The sequence below is a fragment of the Passer domesticus genome, chromosome 5, assembly GCF_036417665.1.
Source record: "Passer domesticus isolate bPasDom1 chromosome 5, bPasDom1.hap1, whole genome shotgun sequence".
Lineage (NCBI taxonomy): Eukaryota > Metazoa > Chordata > Aves > Passeriformes > Passeridae > Passer > Passer domesticus.
In genome coordinates this window covers 48,057,322-48,081,800 of record NC_087478.1, presented here as the reverse complement: position 1 = coordinate 48,081,800, position 24,479 = coordinate 48,057,322, and the positions used below count along the sequence as shown (strand labels likewise).

The following is a 24,479-nucleotide window of genomic DNA, read 5'->3' as shown; positions in this document are numbered from 1 at the left end:
CTCCAAGGATTGCAGTCAGGACACTGGTGGCAGCCATGCCAGGGTGATGTCCCAAATCTGGATTCTTTCACCCAGTGGGGAAGCTGATCCACACACAGTGCTGAGATACTCGATTTTATTTCATGTTTGAGCAGAGATGGGTGCGAAGTGGTAAATCCACAAATCCAGGAAGTGTATTTATACATACATACACAATGTATACATATGCAAGCATATTTATACAATCCTATTCAGGCAACATTTGCATAATGAATCTACATCACTACCTGGCTCAGCTACTACTGCCTTCTCTTTCCCCACCTCGGTTTAAAGGCGCAGGGTATTCCAAATTCATGTGTTCAGTGGGTGAGGGTGTTCCCTCGGAGGCGCGGTTCTCCCATTTCAATGCACCAAATTCACTCTTAGCATACAATTTCACAAGTTAGTTAAAGCTTTCTATCCCACACCCCTCGAAGCTGGTTTAGGCCGCCACATAACCAACTCTTCCCTTTATCTTACATCGCATCCTGCATCTCTTAGGTCAGGTTGTTCTCCTTTTCGCAGAAATTGTTCTCCCCGCAACTCGAGCCTGGGAGAGGGGCCTGGCGGCGGGGACAGCCGTGTCCGCCGGGCCCGGGGGAGCGGCCGCCCCACCCGTCGGGGCGGGCTCGGGCAAGCCAGGTGAGGCGGGCCCGGCCTGCCGCTCCCTCCTGCCGCAGCCTCCTGCCCTCGCTGCCGGCCGGCGCTGCGCTGGGGGTGCCGGCGGCATGGCGGAGTCCCAGGTGCTGCTGCTGGACGAGCTGCACGTCAACGAGAAGGTGACAGAGGCCCAGGCCCGCTTCTACTACAGCGAGGAGCAGCGCCGAGCCCTGGAGGCGCTGGTGACCCGCGGCGAGGCCGCGTACCGGGAGGCGCTGAGGAAGGAGCAGCTCCGCGATTTCCTCTCCGGCCGGGAGCTGCAGGACCTGCGGGGCGGCTGGCGGGGCTACGACGACCCCCGTGAGGGCGGCAAGGTGGCGCGGGGGCCCGGCGGCGAGACCCTGTCGCTGGCCTACTGGCCCGAGTGCTCGGACACCGAGGTGCCCCCGCTGGACTTGGGCTGGACCGACAAGACGTTCTACCGTGGCATCAGCCGGGTGTCCCTCTTCACGCACCCGCGCAAGGAGGAGAGCGCGCCGCACCTGAAGGAGGTGGTGCGGGAGATGATCCAGCAGGCGCAGAAGGTACGGACGGGCCCTGGACGGGCCAGCCCTGCCCGCCCTCACCCGGGCCCAGGGTCTGCCTCGGGGCACGGGGTGGAAGGCGGGCGAGAGCCCTCGCTCCGAAGCAGGAGCGTGCTGGCCGTGCAGTGGTCGGCGTTCGTCAGGCAGGGCTTTCCCCGCGCCTCGTCGCCAGTCGTGTTACGCTTTGCCAAAGCTGATGCCTGTGATGGGGTTAAACCTCTGCACACCCCCTCCACCTCCCCTCAGCTGGGGTTCAGTAGCCGTGGTTCACGTTGTCCTGTCCCGGCCTCATTCCCGGGTTCAGAGGAAGACAGGTCGTGATGCTGTTGCAGCCACCCCTACCTGGTGTGTGCAGGTGTACCTAGTTAAAGACAGGGCAGCGTGTTCGTTTATGGGATGGTGTTTTTGGGTTTATTTTTTGTGCTCTCAACACCGTCCAGCCTGAGCTGCAAGTAGACAAAGCGCAGACAACATGCGGCTGTTCCTCCCGTTTGTCTTTCCCTGGCAATGACTGCTGGTGGTGACAGGGCACCTCTGGCAAGGAAGCAAACCAGCCACGATGCTACAAGAGCTTGCTTTGAGCAGGTGGGGGCAATCACGAGGTTTTTCATCATCCACCCCGGATGTGGGTGACGTTCCCGGGGAAGACCACCCAGGAAAAGATCTCCGTCAGAGCTGACACACCCCTTGGGTAAAGGGGAGAACAGCGTAAGAAACTTCATTCCTGCGCTTAGTTTTGCAGCTTTCTGGTTTTTCTGCTTTATAATTCAGCAGTCATTTCCTCCTCCACCTGTTCCACTCTGCCAGCGCACACTATATGTGCCACTTTTGCAGACCTGTTCAAACCGAATTTGTCGGGAAACACAGAAAACTTTCCAGAGGCATTAATCTGGTGGGTGATCTTTTCAGCTCCCTGCTCTCTGAAATTGTGCACACCCTGTAATTCTGTTCACTGTCTGGTGTGATCAGTCACTTAGAAGACAGAAGCTGTAAAATCCTTACACTCTGATGTAGTGCAACTTCACCTCCTATTTGCGCTGCTGCAAAGGCTTCTGTAGACCGTTCAAGAACTGGGAAAGTTTGTTTCTTTCAATAGCTATGCCTAGCTAATTAAATAATTAATTCCTTTGTAGATTTTTTTTTCACTGACTGGACAAACTGTGCCCCTCCCAGCCCGAAGCTGGTTTCATGTTTAACAGCCATTTGAGTGTTTAATGGTCCTTTTCATAGATAGCTATGCCTATTGTGTTCAGCTGAGCTGGCCCTGGCAAAAAAGTCTCCAGGTAGAAGCTTTTTTTCATCAGCAAATGAGAGTAGGGGATTGTTTAGTTTGTTTTTTTCTGAGGGGGGTCTAAACAGATACTGGTAATATGTGGCACAAGTCTGTGGGTGGCTTATCATCAGTATTTTACAAACATATGTTAATTAAGCTACCTAGCTGCAATGAGATTAGCAAGCATTAACTTGCCAATCTTAAAATTCCTGTGAAGAGCTAGGCACACCTATGGGCCCTACAGATAAGTTTATTATCCATAGGATTGGAAGAGAAATGGGGAAAACCTCTTGCAGGGGTAGACACTCATGCTCTGACTTGCTGTGCTTGGGAACGCTCCTAGCTGTGACAGGGGTTTGAGATGGCAAACACAACAGCAGGCGTTGCCCATGGGAAGTTTTGACTGCTGTTCTCAATGGTCCCCAGTCTTGGAAAGAAGCCTGAACTGACCCAAGCCCCCCCAGCCTGGAGGGAGCCATCCCTTCACATTGCAAAGCCAGTACTGACAATTAATGGTTTGTCCAGGATGGGGTGTAATTTCTGCAGTCATTACACTCATTGAGGATGGAGAGAAAAGAAGTTCCTGCTTCTTTTGTGTGGATGTTCTTACTTCAAATGAATATTATTTGGCATCCTTTCTCCTAATAGCTCATCCATACCACTGTGTGTGGGGGAGAGGGAGCATAACAGGCCTGAGTTACTGCATGAACTGTTCATGCCTTTAATTATGATTTGCCTGTATGTGGAGTTATTCAGAAACAAGGTGGCACAGGTTCGCTGTATTTTAATTTTATAGAGATTCTGGTAACATTCCTGTTACATTTCTGCTGGGAAGGGAGAACCAAGGCAGGACCTGAAATCCTGCCCAGTAGAGGTTACTGTGGGGCTTAGTATGATGTAGCTCCAGCACAGTTCACCTCTATCAGGAACTTACATGTTAATGATGAGCATAAATACAATGTCAGCTCTTTTTCCTTTCTCTAACAAAGGGAAGCTGGTGTAAGCACTGTTGACAGAAGGAGCCTGACAGAGCAGATGTGTTGGTTGTTGTTGGCTGTACAAGCAGGGACTCAGCAGATGCAGTGGGGGATGTTTACTGTGGCATCACTTTCCCAAATCCATTTGTTCAAGGGCATTTTTCACAGAAAAAGAGGTCTCTAGGGAGAATTATTCCCTCTTCCTTAGGGGGCTCCTGCAAGAGAGCTGCACCTTTTCCAAGCATCAAGTGAAGAAAGTCCTACAGTGTGATTCAGCACTTAGCTCCATTCACACCTGTATATGCCATCCCTAGCCCAGATGGGCTTATTGCTGTGCTTCCCAGCACCTGGGAAATTAAAATTTAGACAACTCTATTCCCAGCATACTGTCAGCATGGCAGCTCTGACCTGGCAAGCTGATGTTAGGCAGAGGGATTAGAAAAACAGTAGTCTCCTCCACTGATAACCTTTAAAATGTTGAGAAGAATAACTCAGGCAGAAAAATTAATTTGTATTTCTAATGGTGTAAAAGATACGTGTTTTGTCTTTCTCTCCCTTTTCAGTAAGATCAGCATTAAAGTTACCCATAACCTTCTTGGTTTTGTTGTTACTCATCCTATAAATGTTCAGGCTTGTCTCTCACGTCAGTGAACCTTTTGTTTTTATGTAAAATCTATGCCTGGAAAGAAGGATTAGTTTTATACCAGAAAAACAATACATGCGAAGAGAGGGAATGATCATTTTGCCTCCAAATCTTGAATACACTCCAGTCCCTTTCTGAGAAATATGAGGTGTTTATATTTGAGCTTAATAAATCATTCCTTGGGAAGCCAGCCCTGAGAGCAGACTTTTCACAGGGATTTGAGGGGGGAAAAAGGGAAAATAGAATTCTTGTTGTCTACACTATGCATCGTGGATGCAGACCCTGATTCCTCTGCACATTCAGTCTTCCATTAGACACCTTCAGGTTAAATGTTAAAGTTGTGTTTTCACTGGCTTTTTTCAGTCTATTTTCAGTGTTCTTCTTCATTTAAGTTAGTCCTTACGGAGACAATGGAAGTTTCTCAATACAGAGGAAAAACTAGGTATTTGCTTTGGCATTCCTCAGGCTGCTGAAAAAAATAATTTTCATCCAGAGAAGGAGAACTCTGATAGACATTTACTAAGTTCCTTCCAAAGTGCAGCAGCTAACCCAGAAAATTACAATTATTGGTAGTGCTTGGGCATGTACCTCCCTGTACTTTTGTCTCCCTATGGAGGCTTCTCCTCCATTATCTGGTATCAGTGCTCTCCTTTATTTTGCACCAGTGGGATGGGCCTTCCTTTCAGTTCCTAATATTTACTCAGTTGTCGGTCTCCCATCTTGTTGTTTCCAGATTATTGCGGTGGTCATGGATGTATTTACGGACCGGGACATCTTCCGCGACATTGTTGATGCAGCGTATAAGCGCTGGATCCCAGTCTACATCATCCTGGATGAGGAGGGGGTCAAGCTCTTCCTGGAAATGTGCAAATGCCTTGAGCTCAGTGACTTGCAGATCCGGGTAAGGTGTTCGGTACTAAACCATTACCTCCTGCAGGTCAATGGCCTTTTGCAGTTGTAGTGAATCTTGGAACTTGCTTGGACTGGCAAACACATCTCTTCCTGCCTACAAGTCATACCACAGCACTTAGAGTGATGAAACACAGAGGGACAACAGCGTGGCTTGATAATACAGAAGGAAAGAAAAAGGAAAGATTTGGATTTTTTTGCCTTTCACCCAAGACAGGGATCGGTGTAGTTTCCTGGCTCTTGTGACCTAAAAATTCCTGTTTGGGGAGAAAATTATCAGAGAAAATTGCTATAGGTCTTCTATGTGAGGATTCAAACTAGAGTCCCAAGTAGCTCTTGGAGTTGTCTGCGTGGATCCCTCTTACAGGACACACATATTCTATGAAATCAAGACTTTCCTTCCCAGCAGGGGTTATCCAGGAGTGAATGAGCCTGTAGTCCTCCTCTAGGACAACTTAAAGGAGAATTTAAGGGATTGAGGACCACAGCTGCTGCCCAGTCCCATGCCAGAGCGTGCCTTCATACAGTGCATGCAGCACAGCAGAGTAGTCAGTCCAGCTTGGTTGGCAGAGCAGCCTCAGAGGGATCTCACTCCATTGCAAACAGACTGAAATCCTTTGTGTATTTCTTGTTAGTATTGTATTCCTTCCTTTTCCCCTCATCTTTTTAGTCACTGTTGCTACTACAGACTTGATATAAATCCTGAAAAAAGTTGCTAGGTTGGAAACAACCTATGGGATGCCAGACTCAGCCCTGTTTGTGATCCATTTGTTCTATGCAGCGGCGGTGGAAAAAGTGCTTTTTGCCTGGAGGAGGGGTGGATTTTCCTTAAACACTCAATTAGTAGTTAAAAAAACCCCAAAACACAACCAAAACTCAAAAAGCTCTGAAGATTACTGAGTCTCATATTAATAATTTTAGGAGAACCATCTTGAATCTGGATGAAAATTACCTGCATATATGTGAAGAGTTCTCCTGTGAGCTACCACTCTGCTCTGAGTTTCATCAAAAAAGATATACAGCTGAGAAGTTTTCTCGTTTTTCTCCAAAACAGTGGTGGAAGTTCTTTCCCTCTGGTGTCTTTGAAAGCAAGACACAGACCTCATTATAACAGACGTGTTTCAAGTGCCAGTGGTATTGTGTGTTCTAGGCTTGTGTCTCTTTGGTACATAACTGTGAAATCACAGCAGTAGTTCCATCTGCTCTGATACCATTTTCCCAGTACTTTTCTTACTGTGTCATCATGTACAGCAATGATGTCTTCAGTACTACAATATTTTAACTCCTGGACAGAGTGAGTGAAAAGATGTCCTGACATTTTAGAAAGAGTTGTGTTGCTACTGGAGAGGTGAGTTCCTTTCAGTCTGTCTTTTCTGTCTCTAAAGCAGTCCCCTTCTTCTCCCATGCTATGTTTTGCTTTAGACATCTTCAGCTAAAAATAGCACAAGCTGACTTGAAGCAAGTCCACTGAGAAGAAATTTTTAACATCTTTTGACCTAGTTGTTCACTATCCTGCAAAGCTTCAGCCCACAGATTGTTGTCCTTCAAATTTTCCCCCTCTTTTGCCAGATAGCTCATACTGGATCTTAAATTTCCTTGCAGGTTGTTACAGTTTTTTTTTTTCCAGTATGGCTTAGGTATTTTTTTAGTCTTGCTAAGGTTAATGCAGTTAATTCCCGTACATGGTTCTATGAAGTGACCAGGAAGATTCTTCATGGAATGGGGAAACAAGTAATTTGCCTCTCAAGAAAGATGTTGTCTTAGTATCTCACCCAGAGCTGCCTTGGATGTGCCTATGCTGCTGCTTGGGTCAGTGTAGCAGACCAACTGCTACACATCACATTCATGTAGGGATTTCTCTGGCAGCAGGCTTTGGATATTCAAGGAGGCTCCAGCAAGATTAAGGTTTCCCCCTAAGGACTCCCCCCAGCTCTTCCTCTTTGATGTAATGTGCCAAGGGTTGAAGATCCAGATCTAAAACAAAAAAGCAAGCTAGGCCTCCGGTCTTGTTCAGGCAGAATCATTTTGTCCCGCATTGTTTGATCACAGAAGATACTGAAATTGCTGAGGAAACTCTATCATTCACCCATTTCTTATCTACCATCTTTCTCCTGACATCTGCTTTGATGTCTGAGTTTCTTCTACAGATTTTCAGCAACAGCGAAAATGTTATCTCCTTTTTGAATTACCACTTTGCTTTATTCTAGAAGATTTTTACCAGTTTTCACCAGCCATAGTTTGCCAGCAAAGGAATTGCATAATCTTCTTTCCTGCCCTTCTGCCCATCTTTCCTTTGGAATGCTTGTGCAAGGTACAGAGGATGGCTTTTTTCCTCAGGAAGTTGCAGCCACGTAAAAGATAACTGTAAGGTTTAGAAACAAATTCTGATCCCAGGGGGAGAGAGATGATGCACTACCAAGAACTGCAGGGTCACAGTGTTTATTCTGTCTTCTGTCATCACCAGATACTCATTTTGTTCTGTGATTTCTGCCCTTTTGGTCCCATTGCCCTGTTCATCCAATGCAAAGTGAATACTTCAACAGTCCTGAGAGGGAGTTTTATTGTTAACACTGGGTTTTGCCCTTTGTCTGTGTACAGTGATGGACATTTTCACAAAATTCCTGGCTATTGAATTATTTTTGTAGAGGTGGCAAGGTATGATCTGCTGACAGTCTCATGGGAGGGAAACTGCTGTAGGAAAAGTAAAAGTTCTTAACCAACTCCAAGCATGAAATGAGAAAACCTCAATTTTTGTCTGAAGGCCAGAGCTCACCAGAAATGTATTTAAATTCAATCATCAGGACATTCATAGGTTGTTCATAAGAGCATGTCTTGTGTGTGTGAGTCATATGGCTTCCTGAGCCTACAGGACATGGTTTGTCAGTCTTCTGTTGTGTTTGACACAAGAGTGTTCTGCAGAGATCCCAGTGAATCAGAATTCTCATAGACACTAAATTTATAGCCCCTCAGAAATTCCTCTTTTTTCGGGACCTGAGGGTGAATGTTCTCACCAGATTTTAGATAAGTTTTTTGTCCTCACGTTTCTGTAAACCCTGACCACAGTAACAGACACTCCTGCCCAAAGATAGAGAGAGAATTCACCTAGAGTTCCAAGCAAGCCCAGGGAATGACTTGTCTGCAGGAAGTTCACCTTCACATTAATTTTTACACTAATTTTCCTAACATGTAAGAAGTTTCTCCTTTCACTTCAGAAGTTTAAAAAGCTTCTGCCTAAGAACTTTTGGAATTTCATTTCAGTATTTTGTGGTTTTCGCCATTGACTCCTACCTGAGATGAGGGAGGGGCAGAATGTGATGTAAAGCAGTGCTGTTGGTTTTTTAATGGTCTGCTTGAATATTCTTCTAGACTACTTGTGACCTGAGAATGGGAGCTTGCAAGGCTCTCTTTCTGTAAAGACAGATAATACTCAGTAATGGTCTTGGCAGACCATGTCCCAGCTAGCTGCATTCCATCCTGTTCTACCTGAATACTTGCAAGTTACACTATTTTGTTAATAACTGTGTGTTTTCCAAAACTGTCCAGGGCAAACAGAAGATTTCCCAGTATTTAGAGGGAAGGTACACATAGGATTCTGTGGTGGAAGCAGTTACAACACCTCCCTTTAGGGTCTGTCTTGTGTATTCCCCTTACTCAGCCCCAGTTTCTAAGCACTACAGCCTAGGTCTGTCAAGTCAGTCACAGCATCACCGACTTTCTAAATTGGGTCTGATTTAGCTTTCTGTGGATTCAGAGTAAGGTTTAAAAGTGTCACAATAGAGCAAGGAAGACCAATTCCTTACTATTTGTATTAGGATGCTCTGTCAGACTTGACTGTTACCAGTCATATTGTGTGTTAGCCAGGGAGATGTTAGTCACTGCTTGTGATAAGGAGTGGTGCAAGTCTGTGGAAAGGCAATATGGAAATTTAAGGCAGACTGCATCTCCCATAAGCCAGGATATTACAGAACAAACCTTAAGCAGGCTTCTGCAACAATACAGATCTGGAGGTGTCACTTCTGTGTGGTGAGCTAACTGGTCCTCTACTCAAAATATTTGTTACTACTGTAACTCTAGTACCCTCTGAAAATGCCTGCAATCTCATTTAATTTGTATTTGTCTCTCCTCTTTTGTTATTGTGCAGTTTTCGTACATGAACCCAGGCTTGTTTTTCCTCTGTAGCTTGACTTAGCAGTCTACAAATGTTCCAAGATCCTTCAAGGCAGAAAATTGTATACAAATAACCTGTTAAGTGATTTGATGTTTATATGACTTTGTGCTTGTTTTCTGCAGTTCAAGATGTATTAATGCACTCCTGTACCTATTTTATTCAAGGAGTTTTATGTGCTCAGCTGTTCAGTTCTATCCCCTCTCCACCATTCGAAGTGTTATATACAGCTCAGTTACTGCAGAAATTCAACTGTGCCTTCTTTCCCCCCAAAAAAAGGTGATAGAACATACAAACACAATAAGATTCATACTTGTTATATGCTGGGAAACTTTCTGCTCACACAGGCTGATACTTCTTGATTCACAGGAGTACATATCACATCAGAGCTGTTGACTGACTTCTTGTCTTGTGCAGTCAGCATAGCATGATTTGGCAAATCCCACATTCAACATTAATCAGCAAAGAAAAAAATATTTCAGGTGATCAGCCAGCCAAATTCAAATGTTATTTTAATTACTGGAAAGGGCACCATTTCTTCTGTGGTCTACCCAACCTGTCTTCAGCATCCCATACATATGACTCATTGCTAGGCCTTGGGCAAGCCACTTCATCTTTTTCTGTCTTAGGCTCCTCATCTTTAAAACGGGGTAATAATACTTTCAGCAGTGTTGGGAGCATTAATTAGCTAATGCCCACACAAGACTCCAGACAGATCAAGCAACAGCTGAATGCAAAACAGTGCTATCATCAGTTACTGTTAGTCAGAATTTGTATTTCCACTGCTGTATTCTAGTGGGGAAAATAGCAGCGGATTCAAAAGGCAGGAGTTTTATTCAGAAAAACAGCTTTTGAAAGAAATCTGCATTCTTATAATCACTCATTCCTGCATGCTGATTTCTATAGCCTATCAATATTTAAGCTGTCGGTGAGGTTTATAGTAATAGGACTTAGCTCTTTGTGGGATCTGAGGCTGTGCTAGCATTAGCCAAATCCTCCTGATTCTTCTGCTCTGGAGATGGGGAAGAATGAAACAAAGGCAAATTGACTTTCCCAGAACACCACAGGTAACAGTATCAGAACTGCAATTATGCCTGGGACTATCTGACTCCCGTTTTTGACTCCAGTTCACAGTGCCTTTTAGCTTTTCATTCTTAAGGAATCCTTACATAAAAATATGGTGAAATGAAGAAAATTGTCTAGATTTGTGTGTCAGAGTGACAATTTGCTCCAAACTTATACTGATGTTCAATGTTTTTGGGTTGGGGGGAGGGCAGGGAGAGTGTTTCATGTTAGACACTTTGGCAGTTCAGCCTTGTGCTGCCAGGACTCATGAGCAGAGTAACACTCAGTCCAATGTGCAAATATATCCTTATAATATGCACAGGCACATATCTATTGTTGAAAATCATGTAACCCTAGCTTTGTGGTTTCTCTGTGTCTGGTAGTGCTTTGTTTCATTACTTGTAGGTTTGCTGACAAAAGGGTGTGAGATGTGAGGCTTGGGGAGAAGTATTCTTTTTCTAACTACTTCCATTCATTTTATGAAAAGATTCTCCTTCCTCGTCTTCAGGAATTCTTCTTCGCTGATCTATTCAGGACATTTGTAGAGACACTTATCTGAAAGCATTGTCTTGCCAGTGGCTCAAGTGAATAGCTGAAGACAGCAGACAGAGTTTTGATGATGTTGACCCCTTGGACAGCTATAAACTGTCCAAAATGGAGAGGAGTGACCTGTGTAGACTATGCTTTCCTTTTGCAGCCCTTCTGGTGGCTGATACAAAATGAGCTTTAGTCCCAGAAGTAGTGAGACAATGTGAGTGACATCTTAAGACTTGGAGCTGGCAATTATCTAATTTTCTGCCCTATTTATTGTGACATTTTGTCTTTTCACCTCCCTGTTAGAATGTCCGCATACGCTCTGTGACAGGAGTTGGGTTCTACATGCCATCAGGGAAGATCAGAGGCACGCTGGCATCCCGATTCCTGATGGTGGATGGTGAAAAGGTGGCCACTGGATCATACAGGTGGGTTACACTTGTTTAAGGCATTAAGGCATTTATTTAAAGAATGGTGATGACTTTGCTTGAGAGTCTTCTTCACATGTCACCCCCCCTTCCATCCCAGGTTCTGTAATCTGTGTGGCATCTGTAGAAACTGGAGTGGGACAACAGAGAAGGTGGCATAGAGCCCTTCTTCAGAGAATGGAACATACCCATGCTGGCAGACCTTTTCAGAGGGCTAGAGACAGTTCCACACTGCATCAGGAAGGGGTCTACAAGGACTGCCCACCAGTCCCTGTACTCAGTTCTCTTCAGTGCGATTTTCAGTCCAGAGACTCTTCCTGTTGATTTAAAAAAGGATAAAGTGTCCTTCACAGTTTCAGGGCCTTTTCTCCCAGATCTGATCTACATGTCTAAAGAAGAACAATAATGTTGTGTCATGTATCCATTGGGGCCCATCTGGCCAAGGATATAAGGGCAAATGGCATAATGCTACGTATTCCCCTATAGTGTCTTAGGTTTTGTTAGGTGGGCTGGGTCAAGTATGCACCCCAAAATCTAATGTCGGTTCTGTTTCCTCCTCTTAGCTTTACATGGACTTCATCTCACATTGACAGAAACATCCTGCTAGTCTTGACAGGACAGCACGTGGAGATGTTTGACATTGAGTTCCGTGAGCTCTACGCCATCTCAGAGGAAGTTAATTTATACAAGGAACTGGGTATTGCTAACCCATTCCTCCATGGAATTGGAAAGCCAGGCTTTCATTCCTCCACCGTGGCTCGGAAGTTCATTAACCCAAAGTATGGTTTAGTAGCAGGGGCAACCCGTGGTGATATGATGCTCTGGGCTTCACGGCACAGGCAAGACAATCAGGGAAACATGGAAAAGGAGGAAACAAGTGAGTCAAAGAAACGGTTAAATCAGTTCCTGAATGACTTAGTCACATTGGAGCAAGTGTTCCCAGAAATAGATCCACCTCTGGAGAACTTGAACAAGCTGAATCGGAGCCCCCAGAAACTGTTGTCCCGGCTCCACATGGACCTGAAAAACAAATCCAAATCCAGAGAGTCTATTCGTGACATAAAGAAAGAAGATGCACAGAACAATGCAAAGCAAGGGAAACGGTTTGCCAGTGGGCTTTTCAGTCGCAAGGCCAAGCGGTCTCCAGGCTCAAGCATTGAGGCCAATTCTTTTGCGAGTGAAGGACATTCAGGAGAAGACCTTGGCAACATGAAACTGGAGTATGAGAGGCTCAGCATTGGCCATGCTAGTGTTCGGAGTGCTGGAGGTAACTCAGGTAAAACCTTTTACCAGCATACTCTGCTTTCTGTGTCCCTTGTTCTGAGCTTGGCTGATTGATGCAAGCATATCCACTATAGGCACTTGTGAGTAGATCCTCTCATTTCCTCTGAACCAAAATGAGCAAGAACAAAGGGTAGAAGTCGTATCAAAAGATACGGGCAATATAAGTTGAAAGCAATTTAATGGCAGTCTGACTGTAAGGTTACTACTTCTCATGTGGATGTTTCTCATACTTTTGAGCAGCAAAGGAAGAGAAAGGTGAACATTGCCTTGTATAAAACAGTGCTCAGTCCATTAAGTGCATTTGCCTAATAAACAGCAGCCCTGTGTTCTCTATTGTAGTGGCTAGCAGGCCACAGACAGATTTTCAGTGTAATCCCTCCTTTCCTCATTAGAGATTAGGCAGGTGTATTTCCAGTGACAAATTCCTGGTAGAGAAGAGAGGAAAACATGTTTATGTTGAGGTGAGGAGACAAGGAGTGGAGGAAAGGGTGCAAGTCTTTTTAATTTGTTCCTTTACCTCCTTCTGAAATGGGGGAGAATTTCATGAAAATAGAAGCTACAAAGAAGTAGATCACTGGATCTCAACTTTTCTTTCTTTGCTAATGCATGATTGATATTTTCATTAAGTCCTTTGAAGGCTTCAGTCAGTTGAAGATACAAATTATAAAGATCTCTAATGGCTTATGGATTCATAGCTAACTCCCCAACATTTTACATGTTTTGAGAGATTGAAGTAAATCTTTGGACTATTCATCCTGGTTCTCTTCCTCTCAGTGAGCTGTGTTGGGTGTCAATACATCCTGCACCATCAGGAAAATAAACTAATTGCAAGGAGAAAATTTCTTCTCCACTTGTCTGGCCAGAGACCATTCTGTGCTCTGATGAATGCAAAATGCAGATGTAGAGAGAATTAATTCCTTTGCAGTTACTATGATGTGAAATAGAAAGATGTTCTCTTGGGACCAAGAAGAAAAGCAAGGTATTGGGACAGTCAACAACAATGAATTAATTAGGTTCCTGGAAATATTTCTGGCTGAATGAAGGACAGACTCAAAAATGCCAAATGAACACAAGAAAGAGGAAGTGTAAGAAGGAATGGCTAATTTATTTGAGACTGTAGTAGATCCAGTTTAGATTCTGCATTTGGCATTTGGGGAGGCAGAAGTAAACCCTGGTCTGAAGAGGACCTCTCTCCAAGTAAGTCTTGAGCACAGACATTATGTTCTGGTGGGCCCCATTCCTCAAAGCCAGGAAAAGCAAAATCAGTGAGGACCTGTGGGGAGATGTATGGGCATTTCCACTCGCAGGAATGGACCTGAGTGCTTGCACCACCCTCTAGTGACAGAAGGAGAGAATTGAGTCATCTCTGATTCATCAGCACTTTGCAGTATCAGACATTCTCACTGTCACCTGTTTCAAAGCAGCCAGCCTGGCCTTCCCACAACGTCCTGATGAAACCAGGCCCAGCCTAAGGCACGACAGGTTGATGTCTTTGGCTGGACAGGGGGGCACTGCACCCTGCTGGGGCATTGCACCATCCGGGCAGCAGGGATGTCCCTGTTCCTCCTAACACAGTGGATCTGTGCCAGACAGTCTGATGCTTGGTCTAGACCATTTCCACAAATACATTACCGTGCTATTATGTTCAGGTTTTATTTATTGCCACTGTTACTTCCTGCAGACTGCCAACTCTTTCAATAAGGGGGAAGGAAGAATTGAGAACAGGGCCAGGGAAGGTGCTGAGGTCCAGCACACCAGTCTTCCCCCTGTGCTTTTTCTGACCTGATAAATCTTACCAGTGAGTCCTTGCTAGGATTTTTGGTTTATGGAAATTGAGAATGCCTGTTCATGGTGCCAGTGGGAGACTCCATAGCTTTTGAAGTATGGTGTAAGTAGACTTTGTCCATATGGTGTCATCAAAGGCTGAAGGAAGATCATGGATTGTGTGTTACTTTTGAATTAAATCACTTTCTTGTGAGAGAAAACTTCTCTAGTCTGATAGTCCCAAAGTGCCATGTGAACAGAGATGGTAGAGGGCACATTAGATAGATGGAGACTCATGAGGAACAGAAAAGGATTTAATAAAAAATTCTTAAACACAGCCATGGAATAGAGTTCCAGTCTCAGTATAAAGATAGGAGGCACTTTGTTCTTGGGTAACTTTAGGGCTGACTTAGCTTGAAAAGTTTAAGTTGTCTTTGAGCAAAGCTAGTAAAAACTGATACTCTGGATGACAGAAGGGAGGTAAGAAGTGGAAATGAAAGAGAGGGTGCTTGGTATGCAGGCAGGTTAGGATGCAATTATTCAGAGCTTCACGGTTTGAAATAGCTGCCCTTAGCTTTTGTAAAGATTAAACAGCACACTTAAGCCCCATGGGCCTGCCTGTGCACACATCCTCCAAAGTCACTATTAATTCTCTAGCACCACAGAGACACATCCCACCTTGCAAATGCATGGAGAGACCAGATCCACACCCAACTAGCTCATGGAGTAGTTGAAAGACATTATTCAAGCAGGCTAAAAGTCAGATTCAGTCTTGTAGGAGCAAATGGTGATGAAGAGAATTGGAACTGGGAAGGGAAATGATGGAAGTGTGTGCTGTGATGGAGTCTGAAAATCTGATGCAGTTTTTACAGGCTAGAAAAGGATTCCTACAAATCCGAATTGGGAGTCTGCACAGTACAAGGGCTACCGATAGAAAGTAATGTCCCAAACTAAGTATCTGAATTAACACCCTGAGGTGTTGTCCTAGCACATGGCAAGTTGTACATTGTCTTACAAGGTTTTCTCAAACCACATCATGAAATTAAGAGAACCCTTGGATTTCACTGTTGCCCGCTGAGGGACACAAGAGGAGCTCTGAACCTGACCACAATCTTGTTAATTTTAAGCTGGTGCTGGGCAGACTGTGGTCAGCAAAAACAGTGAAACAGTGACTTCTGTGTGCAGTTTCTGGGAAACACTGCAAAAGTCTGAAAGCTGTGTGCCTTCAGAAGGCACAGACTTTTTGGTTAGTGTTCTCTTTTGGAAGAAGCAAAGTGGGCTTGTTCAGAAGGGTCTGCTGACCTGAGGTGCTCCATGCATCCACTTCATTCCTCATAAGCGCTGGTTGCAAGATACATAAACACATACACTTAGTAGAAGGATTTTGTGTTTCAGTTTTGTGTGCTTCTTGCAACAAAAAATGGGATTTATGCTGGGCACTGCAATGGCATTGAAATAGCTGCTTAGTTATCACCAGCATTTCTCAGCCAAGGTGAGATCATGGAAGGGTGGTAACTGGAATTTTCAGCCTCTTTTCTAAAGAGAAAGAGGGAAACATTGTTGAGTACTACAAGGAGGATGTTTGCTCTAACTGTAGTGGAATATGTAGAAAAAGGTCAGAAGACAGGAGTAGAAAGTGACAAGAATAAAAGGGCTGGGAGTTGAAATTAAGCAGAGAAGCACAGACATCTTTCAAAAAAAGCATGAGAGTCTTGAATATGATACAGACAGAGAAGGAAAGAGGGGTGGGGAGGAGATAGGAGTAATATATATCTATATATTATTATTATTATATTATAGATATAATACTAACATCCAGGATGTGTCAGAGGAGGACAGGTAGAATGCAATGCCACAGGGAGATGTGAGGAGGAGGCAGTAGCACACAGAGCAGCCACTGAAGTGAGGGCACGGTGCAGTGCAAACTCCCAGGTGAACATCAAGAAGATGCAGTGTGGATGAAAGTGGTGAGAAGGAGGGGAAGAAAAGAGAGGTCTTTTCTTCCCCATCACCTACATGTAAGGGCAGTATTGATCAAATCCCCACAAGCAAGAGTGTGACATCAAAAGTTACTCACTTGAAGCCCAATTCAGAGGCAGTGCTTAAACTTAGCAAGGCTGAGACTTCTCAGTAGCATGTCACCATGACCTGTGGCAGTTTTCACTCTGTTTTCACTCTGAACTGGCATCTGACTCCATGTGCTTGGAGATGCACACGTACCTTCCTTCTGTACAAATGCATGAGCAGGGCCTGCCTGTATTCAGAGCGATTCCAAGCCATGGGGCAGCCCCTCTCAGTCCCTGCTGCCTGGGCCAGAGTCACACAGGCTTTACTGAGCTCAGATGAGCTCCCTTACTTGCAAAAGCCTCTGAACATGCTTTTGTACAGTGCTTGAAACAGATATGTTGGGGCATCCAGATCAACATCTGGCTGTAATGATGGACACCAAACAGAAGTGTAAGCATTGAAAGGTACTGGGAGAAGAAGAAATTCATAGAGTAAGCAGTGAAAAAAACTAGGATTATAAAAAACTGGAGGCAGCATACTCTGCCACTTTAGTGAGAGACCTTGAGGCCTTGGGATTTGTCTTGCAAAGGCAGTGGTGGAAACACTGGCACTAGAAATGTTTGAAACAAAACATGAAAAAAACCTCTACTGAGAATGTGTGTGGGTATCAAATGAATAAGATGACCTTGGGTTTTCGGGTTTTCTTCCCATACCTCACTCTTTGGAAAACTTCCCACCCAAGACATGACCAGACTATTTATCAGTGCCAGCTGGGACCTAATGAAGCTGGACTGGGTACAAGCCAAAGCCTAGAAACACTTCTGCAGTGGTTTTCTCTACAATATACTCTGCATTTGCTCTTATTTTAATGTTTCTTCATTTCACTGCAGCAGAAAAAAAGCCGTGAGAGAGTGCAGAATAATGTAGGTCTAACACAAGGTGTACAGTAAAAAATGAGAGTGAATCATGAGTCTGAACTTCATCCAGGGCTTATTTACTTAACATTAACACTACTTTAACTCCTTTTCCTTCCAGGTAACCTGAATCCAAACTCCACTATGAGCGATAAAAACAAACAATCTACCTGTGTGTTATCTTGATTGGGAAGGATTGTCCGGAGAACTAAAGACTGAATCTCAAGCTGGAACAGTAACTTCTTGATTGATGTTGAACCTACAGCCATATCCTCATGCAGTGACCTGTAAAGGCACTGTGGGTCCTGGATGCATCTGGCACCCCTGGCTAAAGCACATTTACTGGGTGATGAGCAGACTTTGGATAGTCGGTCCCTTAAATGAGGGTTAGTGATGAATGTATTAGTCCATATGTCTATGTGCACACATATTTTGTATATAAAAACAACTGTGATGACTGGTCTCAGAGCTCACTCTGTGCCCAGAGAAATGCAGGAGATTATCTGACTTACTTGTGCTGCTACTTTAGTCTGTCTAGCTGCAGACTTGGAATCACTGTGTTGCATTGTTTACTCTACTGCACTGTAAAAATGTATTGATCTGACTGGCTGTAAGGCTGAATCCAATTGAAGTGGCAAATTCTGGGTGATGTTTTAGGGATGTTTACAGACAGTGGAGCAATCCTTTGTCCATAAGGAGTCTTCCTGTAGATTCCTGTTGTCACTTGCCCAGGCAGAAATGAGCAGTCTGGGAGAAGGGTTTAGATAACAGTCGCCTACAGAGCAGTATCAGAACTGTTTCACCTCATAAATGTAGCAGTCGAACAAAGTGATTTAGCAAGAATGTGGCAAAGAGGAAAATGGAATATAGGGTAATGTTTAACATACACTTGAGACTGGGTCAGGAGAAATGCCTGATAAGGGGCCTGGGCAGGATCTGGGAGCAATAACACGGACTTCAGTGGCTGTGATGAAATCCCCATTGTTGCCAATTCAGCAATATTTTTACCATTCCTGGAAACTGAATGATTAAGGAGCCAAACTTTGTGGGTTGAAAGAGAAAGCAGTGGAGGCATGCAAGCTTTTCAAATGTCCTTTTTTATTTTTTTAAAGTTAACCTTTCCAGAATCTAAATCATGCTAAAATTGAGAGCTTTGATCCATAAGAAGCATTGTGTGCAATCAGACCAAAGGCCATCTGATCTGCTGTTCTGCCTCTGAGAATAGCCTGTAACAGGTGATCACAGAAGCATAAAATACAAGGCTTGTATATACAGAGGTCTTTCTCTGACACCATTCCAGCAGTCTATGGACTTTCTCAGCTTTCTGGCAGTTCCTTCTGGACCTGGTCTTAATGAATGCACTTAGTCCCTTTCTAAAAATCCTTTTTTACTTTTGGCCTCCAAAGTGTTCTGTGGCAACAAACCCTAAATTCAGTGCATGGTACAAAAAAGAACTGTTGTCAGGATGTTTTAATGGTTTCCTTGATGATTACCTCCTAGCTACTGTGGGATCTGACTGGCATTTCTGTCCTCTTGTTCACTATCCTTTTTCCAGTTCTGCTCACTAACAGAGTGGATAAACAGATTGTTTTTGTCTCTACAGTGGGCAGATTGACATTTCACTCTGCTTTCTTGCCATTTAAATTACATATCCTGCTGCCATAAGTAAATCCTCTTGTGATACCTAAAAAAATTAGATCCTAGTTATTAGAAGAGACCTGAAAACTAACATGCCTACTTGCAAAAAAAAAAAAAAAAAAAATAAACATTAGAAAACCACAGGTTTAGTTTTTTTGGGTGGTTTTTTTTTTTTGTTTTTTTTTTTTTTTTTTTTTTTTTGTTTAGAGAAACCATCGGGGTTTTTAGCTGCACAACAAATTCACAGCAAAGGCAATTGATACACTCCCAACACAGAAGCAGCTGATCTAAAGGCTCAGGTGCTGGGTTGCAGTAGAGGTTGTTACACTCAAACAGCTGTCTGTAGTTGATGATAAAATGCAGTTGATTGATTCACTGATTGATTAATTGCCTTTCCTTGAAGTATATTTAATTGAATGGCAAGCAGGTCTCTTTTACTCCATTTACTCTGCAGAATGTCTTGAGATGTTAAAATACCAAAGGTATTGTGCCCTCTGTTAAACATACTTGTCCTCATTCCATGGGTTAAATGTTTGCTAGTCTATATAATACATTCTATATAGCCTCATGGGAATGAGCTGTAGTTTTACAGCTGGGTCTGTCAGCTCATATCATGAGCAGTGTTTCATAAAATTGTTCCTGGTAATGGGGAAAAAAAGAGGTGTTGGAAATGACACCACCACTTGGATGTAGAAGTGACGTGATAGCTGAGTTATCGTATTGGCTTCATGTGTGTAGCTCATGTGCCTAAAGCTACTCACTGTGTTTGCAGGATTCCTGAAAGTGGTTTGATTTTGCCATACTTTGATTACCACTCTGCAGACATTTGGGAGACTTTTTTTTTCTCTCTTTGTGTTTATTTCACTTTGTTAGCAAAGATCAGATATAAATTTATTAGGCTGATGTTGTTCCACTTTTTGTTCTGAAAAGAACAGTGTCATCTGGTGCTTCATTTTCCTCCCAGGCTTTTAAAATATTTATTTTTTTAATTGTGCAATAGGTTAATTAACTAATTAGCACCATGTTGATATATATGGTCAGGTTTTCCAGGAAGTCCTTTATCTCCTTGTTGCTTCATCTTGGGTGACTTCACAAATAGTCCAAGAGGCTGATTTCACTTGTCCTTCTTTTCCTTCTGCACTTACGCATTAGTGTGCTTTACTTTCTCTTCCCTATGGTGGATGTCAGAGCTCTTTTCTTTAACCTGTCAACTAACAGGATATCCTTTCCAGAGAAAGTCTCTCATCTGCTTGTCTTCTTTGTTGCCACACCAGTTCCTGAAAGGTAATGTTCACTTGTTTTCAAATTCTTTCCATGGAAGTCAGTCTCATGCCTTGACTCCAGGGGCTAGTAGAATTCCTTAGGCTTATCACGCGCTGCTTAATTACTTAATTTGAGAGAACAAACTTGCTTTTTGCATGATATAAATCTGCTCCTTAAACTCAGCATGACTCTGAGGATGCACACAGCCTTGTTGATCCAGAGTGGAGGTTTCATGCTCTGGTGGAACTAGTTCTTCCCTGAAGATAAAATCTGCTGAACTTGGGCTATTTACCTGCTCCTATGGCAACAGAAGAGAGTCTCTATGAGGTGAACACATTTATTTTGACTAGTTTTTGCTAATTGTTGTTCTTGATGAGTGCTATAAACCTGGGGCTGTGACCTGTAAAATGAACCTCTCTTGCTCTCCAGATAAAATGTGGTTGATGGTACTGGGGGTCACAGGGGCAAAGAGCAGTGCTTAGGAATTGTGTTGGAAGTCTGCCAGCAGAGGTTGAAGGTAGAGCAGTCTTCAAATAAGCTGTCATTTGGTGCTTGCCCAAGATGTCCCCTCTTGTAATCAAGTCACCAACCTCCTGAGGGGGTGAGAAAGATGGGAGTTGTTGTTCTGTTGCTACTCAAAAGAGCCAGATTAGCTCTCTTTGACATCTGTATCCTGACCCTGTACAATCCCAAGAGGACGCCTGTCCTCTGAATCTCTTTTCCTCTTTAGCTGGTCTGTGTGGAGCACCATGGGGCCTACAGCTGTGGTCCTGGTTTTGGACAGAAAGTAATGAAGCTGGGGCTCGTGGCTCTCTCGTTCTGGCCTGCAATGGTGAGTGGTTCAGAAAGAGCCACTTGGCTGAATGTGTGCCTTCTGTGTTTCTTTTGGTATGCATTTGTATATTTAATGTATATGTGTCCAGTTAATTATGTGGGAGACCTTTTCTAAGTCAAACAAATAAACTCTATACTGTGTTACATTTAGATACTGTGTTCATGGTGTCACTTGTAATTTCTCTGCTACAGTTCCTGGACTGGGGGCATTTTTCTCATTTATTTGTCAAGAACCTGTACCGTCTGGATTAAAGCAGGTTTCTGTGTAAGTGGTGAACTTCTTTGATCCATGTTTGGTGGTATTTGTTAAAAGAAATGCAGGCAGTTAAATTCTCCACAAGTTCAGTGTTTTGTGGCCTTGAGTACCTTAAGAGAGACTAATTCATTCTTGCTTTCTTGCTGCTGGAGTAGGCTGCAGCAGATGTCCACTTTAGTTGTTTGGGGGTTTTTTTTTGTTGTTGTTGTTGTTTGTATTTTGTTTTGTTTTTTAAATTACTTTGCAGCTGAAATGTATCTTGCTGCAGCTATAAATGCATCTGACAAAGTACCACCTCAGTTTTCCTTTCCATCTTTCTTATATAATTTGTACCCATCAGCAATGACATTTAATTTAGGAAACTGAGTTCCTGTGCTACATTTCAGTTTTACCTGGTACAATGTAATCCTTGACATTTAAGTAACTCGCAAGCTCTTGTTTCCCATGCTCCCTTTGTTTGTGTGCACAAAAGCCCGTTTTAAAATTCCTGACCATGTTTCAGAATAAATCCAGCCTCTATTTTACTTTTGGGCATTAGAGTACATTAAAAAGTATTTGCAGTAAACAAAATCTTCATCTTTCAGTGTTTTAAATCCATGTAGCAATTGCATTTGTACTGTTTAAGAGGAGTCTGTTTAATCCAAGCTTGTTTCACAGGGTATGTCAGGGCTCTGCAGATCCTGAGCTTCTTTCTTTATAGCAGTAGCACCACCATGACTTTCTGCCTTTTCTTTTTCTCTTTTGGGGAGGTTCTCCAAGAAAGAAAGATAAGACTGTCCTTCCCCTCATTTCTCTGCTACTTTAATATTACACTTTTGTTGCTTGACACTTTTGTCTGTGCTCTTGCAAAACCAGGGAGCAGTCCAGAACTGAATGACCTCTTTGTGTCTCTGGAACTTCTGTCCCCTGTCCTTAGCCTGCTGAAGAAATGCAAATTTGGAAATCCTCGTTAATAAGCAAGGCTTAGGAAAAGTAGAGTCAGTGACTGTAGGAACCAATTTGGAAGAGAAACCTATGGATGAAGATGAAATGGTGAAGCCTTTATGCCTCTAGCAAGGCTGGCACAGGTTTACCTAATTCTTTGCACAACTCGTATTTCTCATCCTTCTCGCAAGTCTGGGCATGTGTGCTTGGGGAGTTTGGTTACAGAAAGCCACAGCATGACATACAGCACTCAGCATCCAAATGTGAGCAAATTTGCAGGGCTTTTCAGCAAGATAAGGAAGTAAGAGAGTAGGTGGAAGTGTGTGCACATGAACTTAGGGGCACAGTAGCTGCTGCATCCTAAACACATCACATAATGTGTTAATGTCTGGAGTTTTAGAGACGTTTCTAATTCTACTCCTTTCTCCATTTCCAGCCTGTCTGCAATATCAACTTTAGCCTTCTATCTTACTTGTCAGGTTTTATTTTCTTTTTCTAAAACATTAGAAATGTCACTGATAGGAGGACTGTAGGCATAAAACAGCCCTCCTGCCTGCCTTGGGTAGAAAGCAGCAACTTCTAGATGACAGAGTGCTGAAAGCAATGATTTCATAAACACTGGACAATTTTTTTATAGAGGCTGTAATTTCACTGGACGTGTGAAATTGCACATAACCAGGAAAACAGAACCAAAAGAATTTGTGCAGAAAGCACAGAGGCAAATACATTTGCATAATGAGGATTGTGGCTATTACAGAGAGCTTGAAACCTAGAACATAAAAAACAAGAGCTGATTTCAATGCATTTACATCCAGTAGCACAGGGAAGGATCAGAGAGGTCAGGTTAAGGATATTTCTATTTGTGAGTATTGACTCTATTCAGGGGGGCCTTGGTCTTTTTACTTTATTTAAAGCAAAAGAGCTTCTGAGTTGAAAATTTCCAATATATAAGAAAGATAAGTATGTTGCACCAGTGGGCTGTGGACTGATCAGCATTTTGCATGGCTTGGGAGTGGATTTGGCACATGCCTGCTGCATGTTGAATGAACACCCATGTTTCTTCAGCCATTTCATTTCCCAGACTGGAGTGGCTTTTCTAGCAAGGATATTGCTCTTTGCAATGTGACCAGCAGTCAATTGATTGCAGGATGCTGCGCTAATATCAAGATGCTACTCTGATACTTTTGTTTAAAAGTGCCCAAGGGGGAAGATATATGAGCTAAATGTAGGTGAGGACATGGGGTAACAAAGGAACAGGAACATGTCTGTGAGATCTGGCTGCTGGAACACACTGGATTATGTTTCTCCTGAGCTGGCTACAGACTCATGGCAGCATGGAGCGGGGAAAAAAAGACTGAGCACACAGGAGAGCAGTCTGCTTACTCCAGAGCTGGATCCTACAGCAAGCCTTAGAAACAGAGGCTATGTCTTTCACACCATCAGCGTGTGTGGAATAGGAATGTCACTTTTCTATGACAGCAGGGTTGCAGCAGCACAGGTGTGGAGTTTTATACACTTGAGATTGTGAGGAGTATAAATGCTGAGGGTTTATAGTATAAAAAGCTGAGGGTTTGTAGAGGCATACCCTTGTGGCTGAGGTTCCCCCTAGGATGCAAGAAAAGGTAAGTGCTGCTGCTTAGTTATAAAGGGCAGAACCCTATTTGCCCCTACTTGCATTGCTTGGTGGGTGTTGTGGATAAGAAACAACACAGCAGGGGCTATTTTATTATTGTTATTCTCTGGCTTTTGTGAAAGTTCACTACTAGTGGAAAGGTACCTGGAATGAAACTTTTTTTGGAGGGGATGCTTCCACAAAGAAAGATTATTTAAAAGAAAAAGCTAGTTCCCTGAGAAGTTACAATATATTTGGTGAAACTGTGTGAAACCTTAACGTGTAGGTGCTAGACAACCTTGGGAAAAGGGCACTTACTTCAAGTGTTTGAAAAGAAAAGCTATTTAAACTTTGAAGGAGCTATTGGTTTTATTGTTGCAATATTTATGATCCTCTCTTTATAGGTCATGCAACCATTTCCTTAGTTATCCTTAATCTCCTAGCAGAAAATCTTTCCCTTGGCTGGCAGTCCCCTTGTACCGAGCACTTGCAGTGCAGAAACAGAAAACAGCAAATCTAAACAAAGCGTGATCATCTATAGCTGCCTTGCTAAGTGCACAGCACTTCTGCAGAAGGATCAATTGCTCTGATTTAGCACGGCCATTAGTGACATTTTGCCACTGAAAGGAAGAAAATGTCTCTCTTTAGTGTCCTGAGGTATAACAGCAATAATCATAGACATCAGAAATGGGAAAGGTCACTAGGTCATCTAGTCCATTGCCTCAGTACAATGCAAGGCAATTCACCAATATAACTTTTCTAGGACTTGGTAAATTATGCTACCACT

General features: G+C 43.4%; 1 protein-coding gene across 8 annotated transcripts in view; it reads left to right on the top strand.

Moving 5' to 3' along the window:
• Positions 1-668: 668 nt before the first annotated feature.
• The window catches only part of FAM83F (family with sequence similarity 83 member F), a 28,569-nt gene continuing 4,758 nt past the window's right edge, over positions 669-24,479 (top strand). For 2 of the 8 annotated variants that reach the window (XR_010362388.1, XR_010362389.1), the window contains exons 1-5: positions 669-1,202; positions 4,829-4,996; positions 11,075-11,196; positions 11,760-12,472; positions 17,287-19,285. Coding sequence is in view for 1 of the 8 variants with exons in the window: in XM_064420168.1 (XP_064276238.1) it covers positions 747-1,202; positions 4,829-4,996; positions 11,075-11,196; positions 11,760-12,472; positions 17,287-17,351 (1,524 nt within the window). In the remaining 7 variants the exon portion in view is untranslated. Of the gene's footprint in view, positions 1,203-4,828; positions 4,997-11,074; positions 11,197-11,759; positions 12,473-17,286; positions 21,051-24,479 lie in introns of those variants that run through there. The other 6 variants (XR_010362387.1, XR_010362386.1, XR_010362385.1 and 3 more) reach the window with 5 other exon arrangements.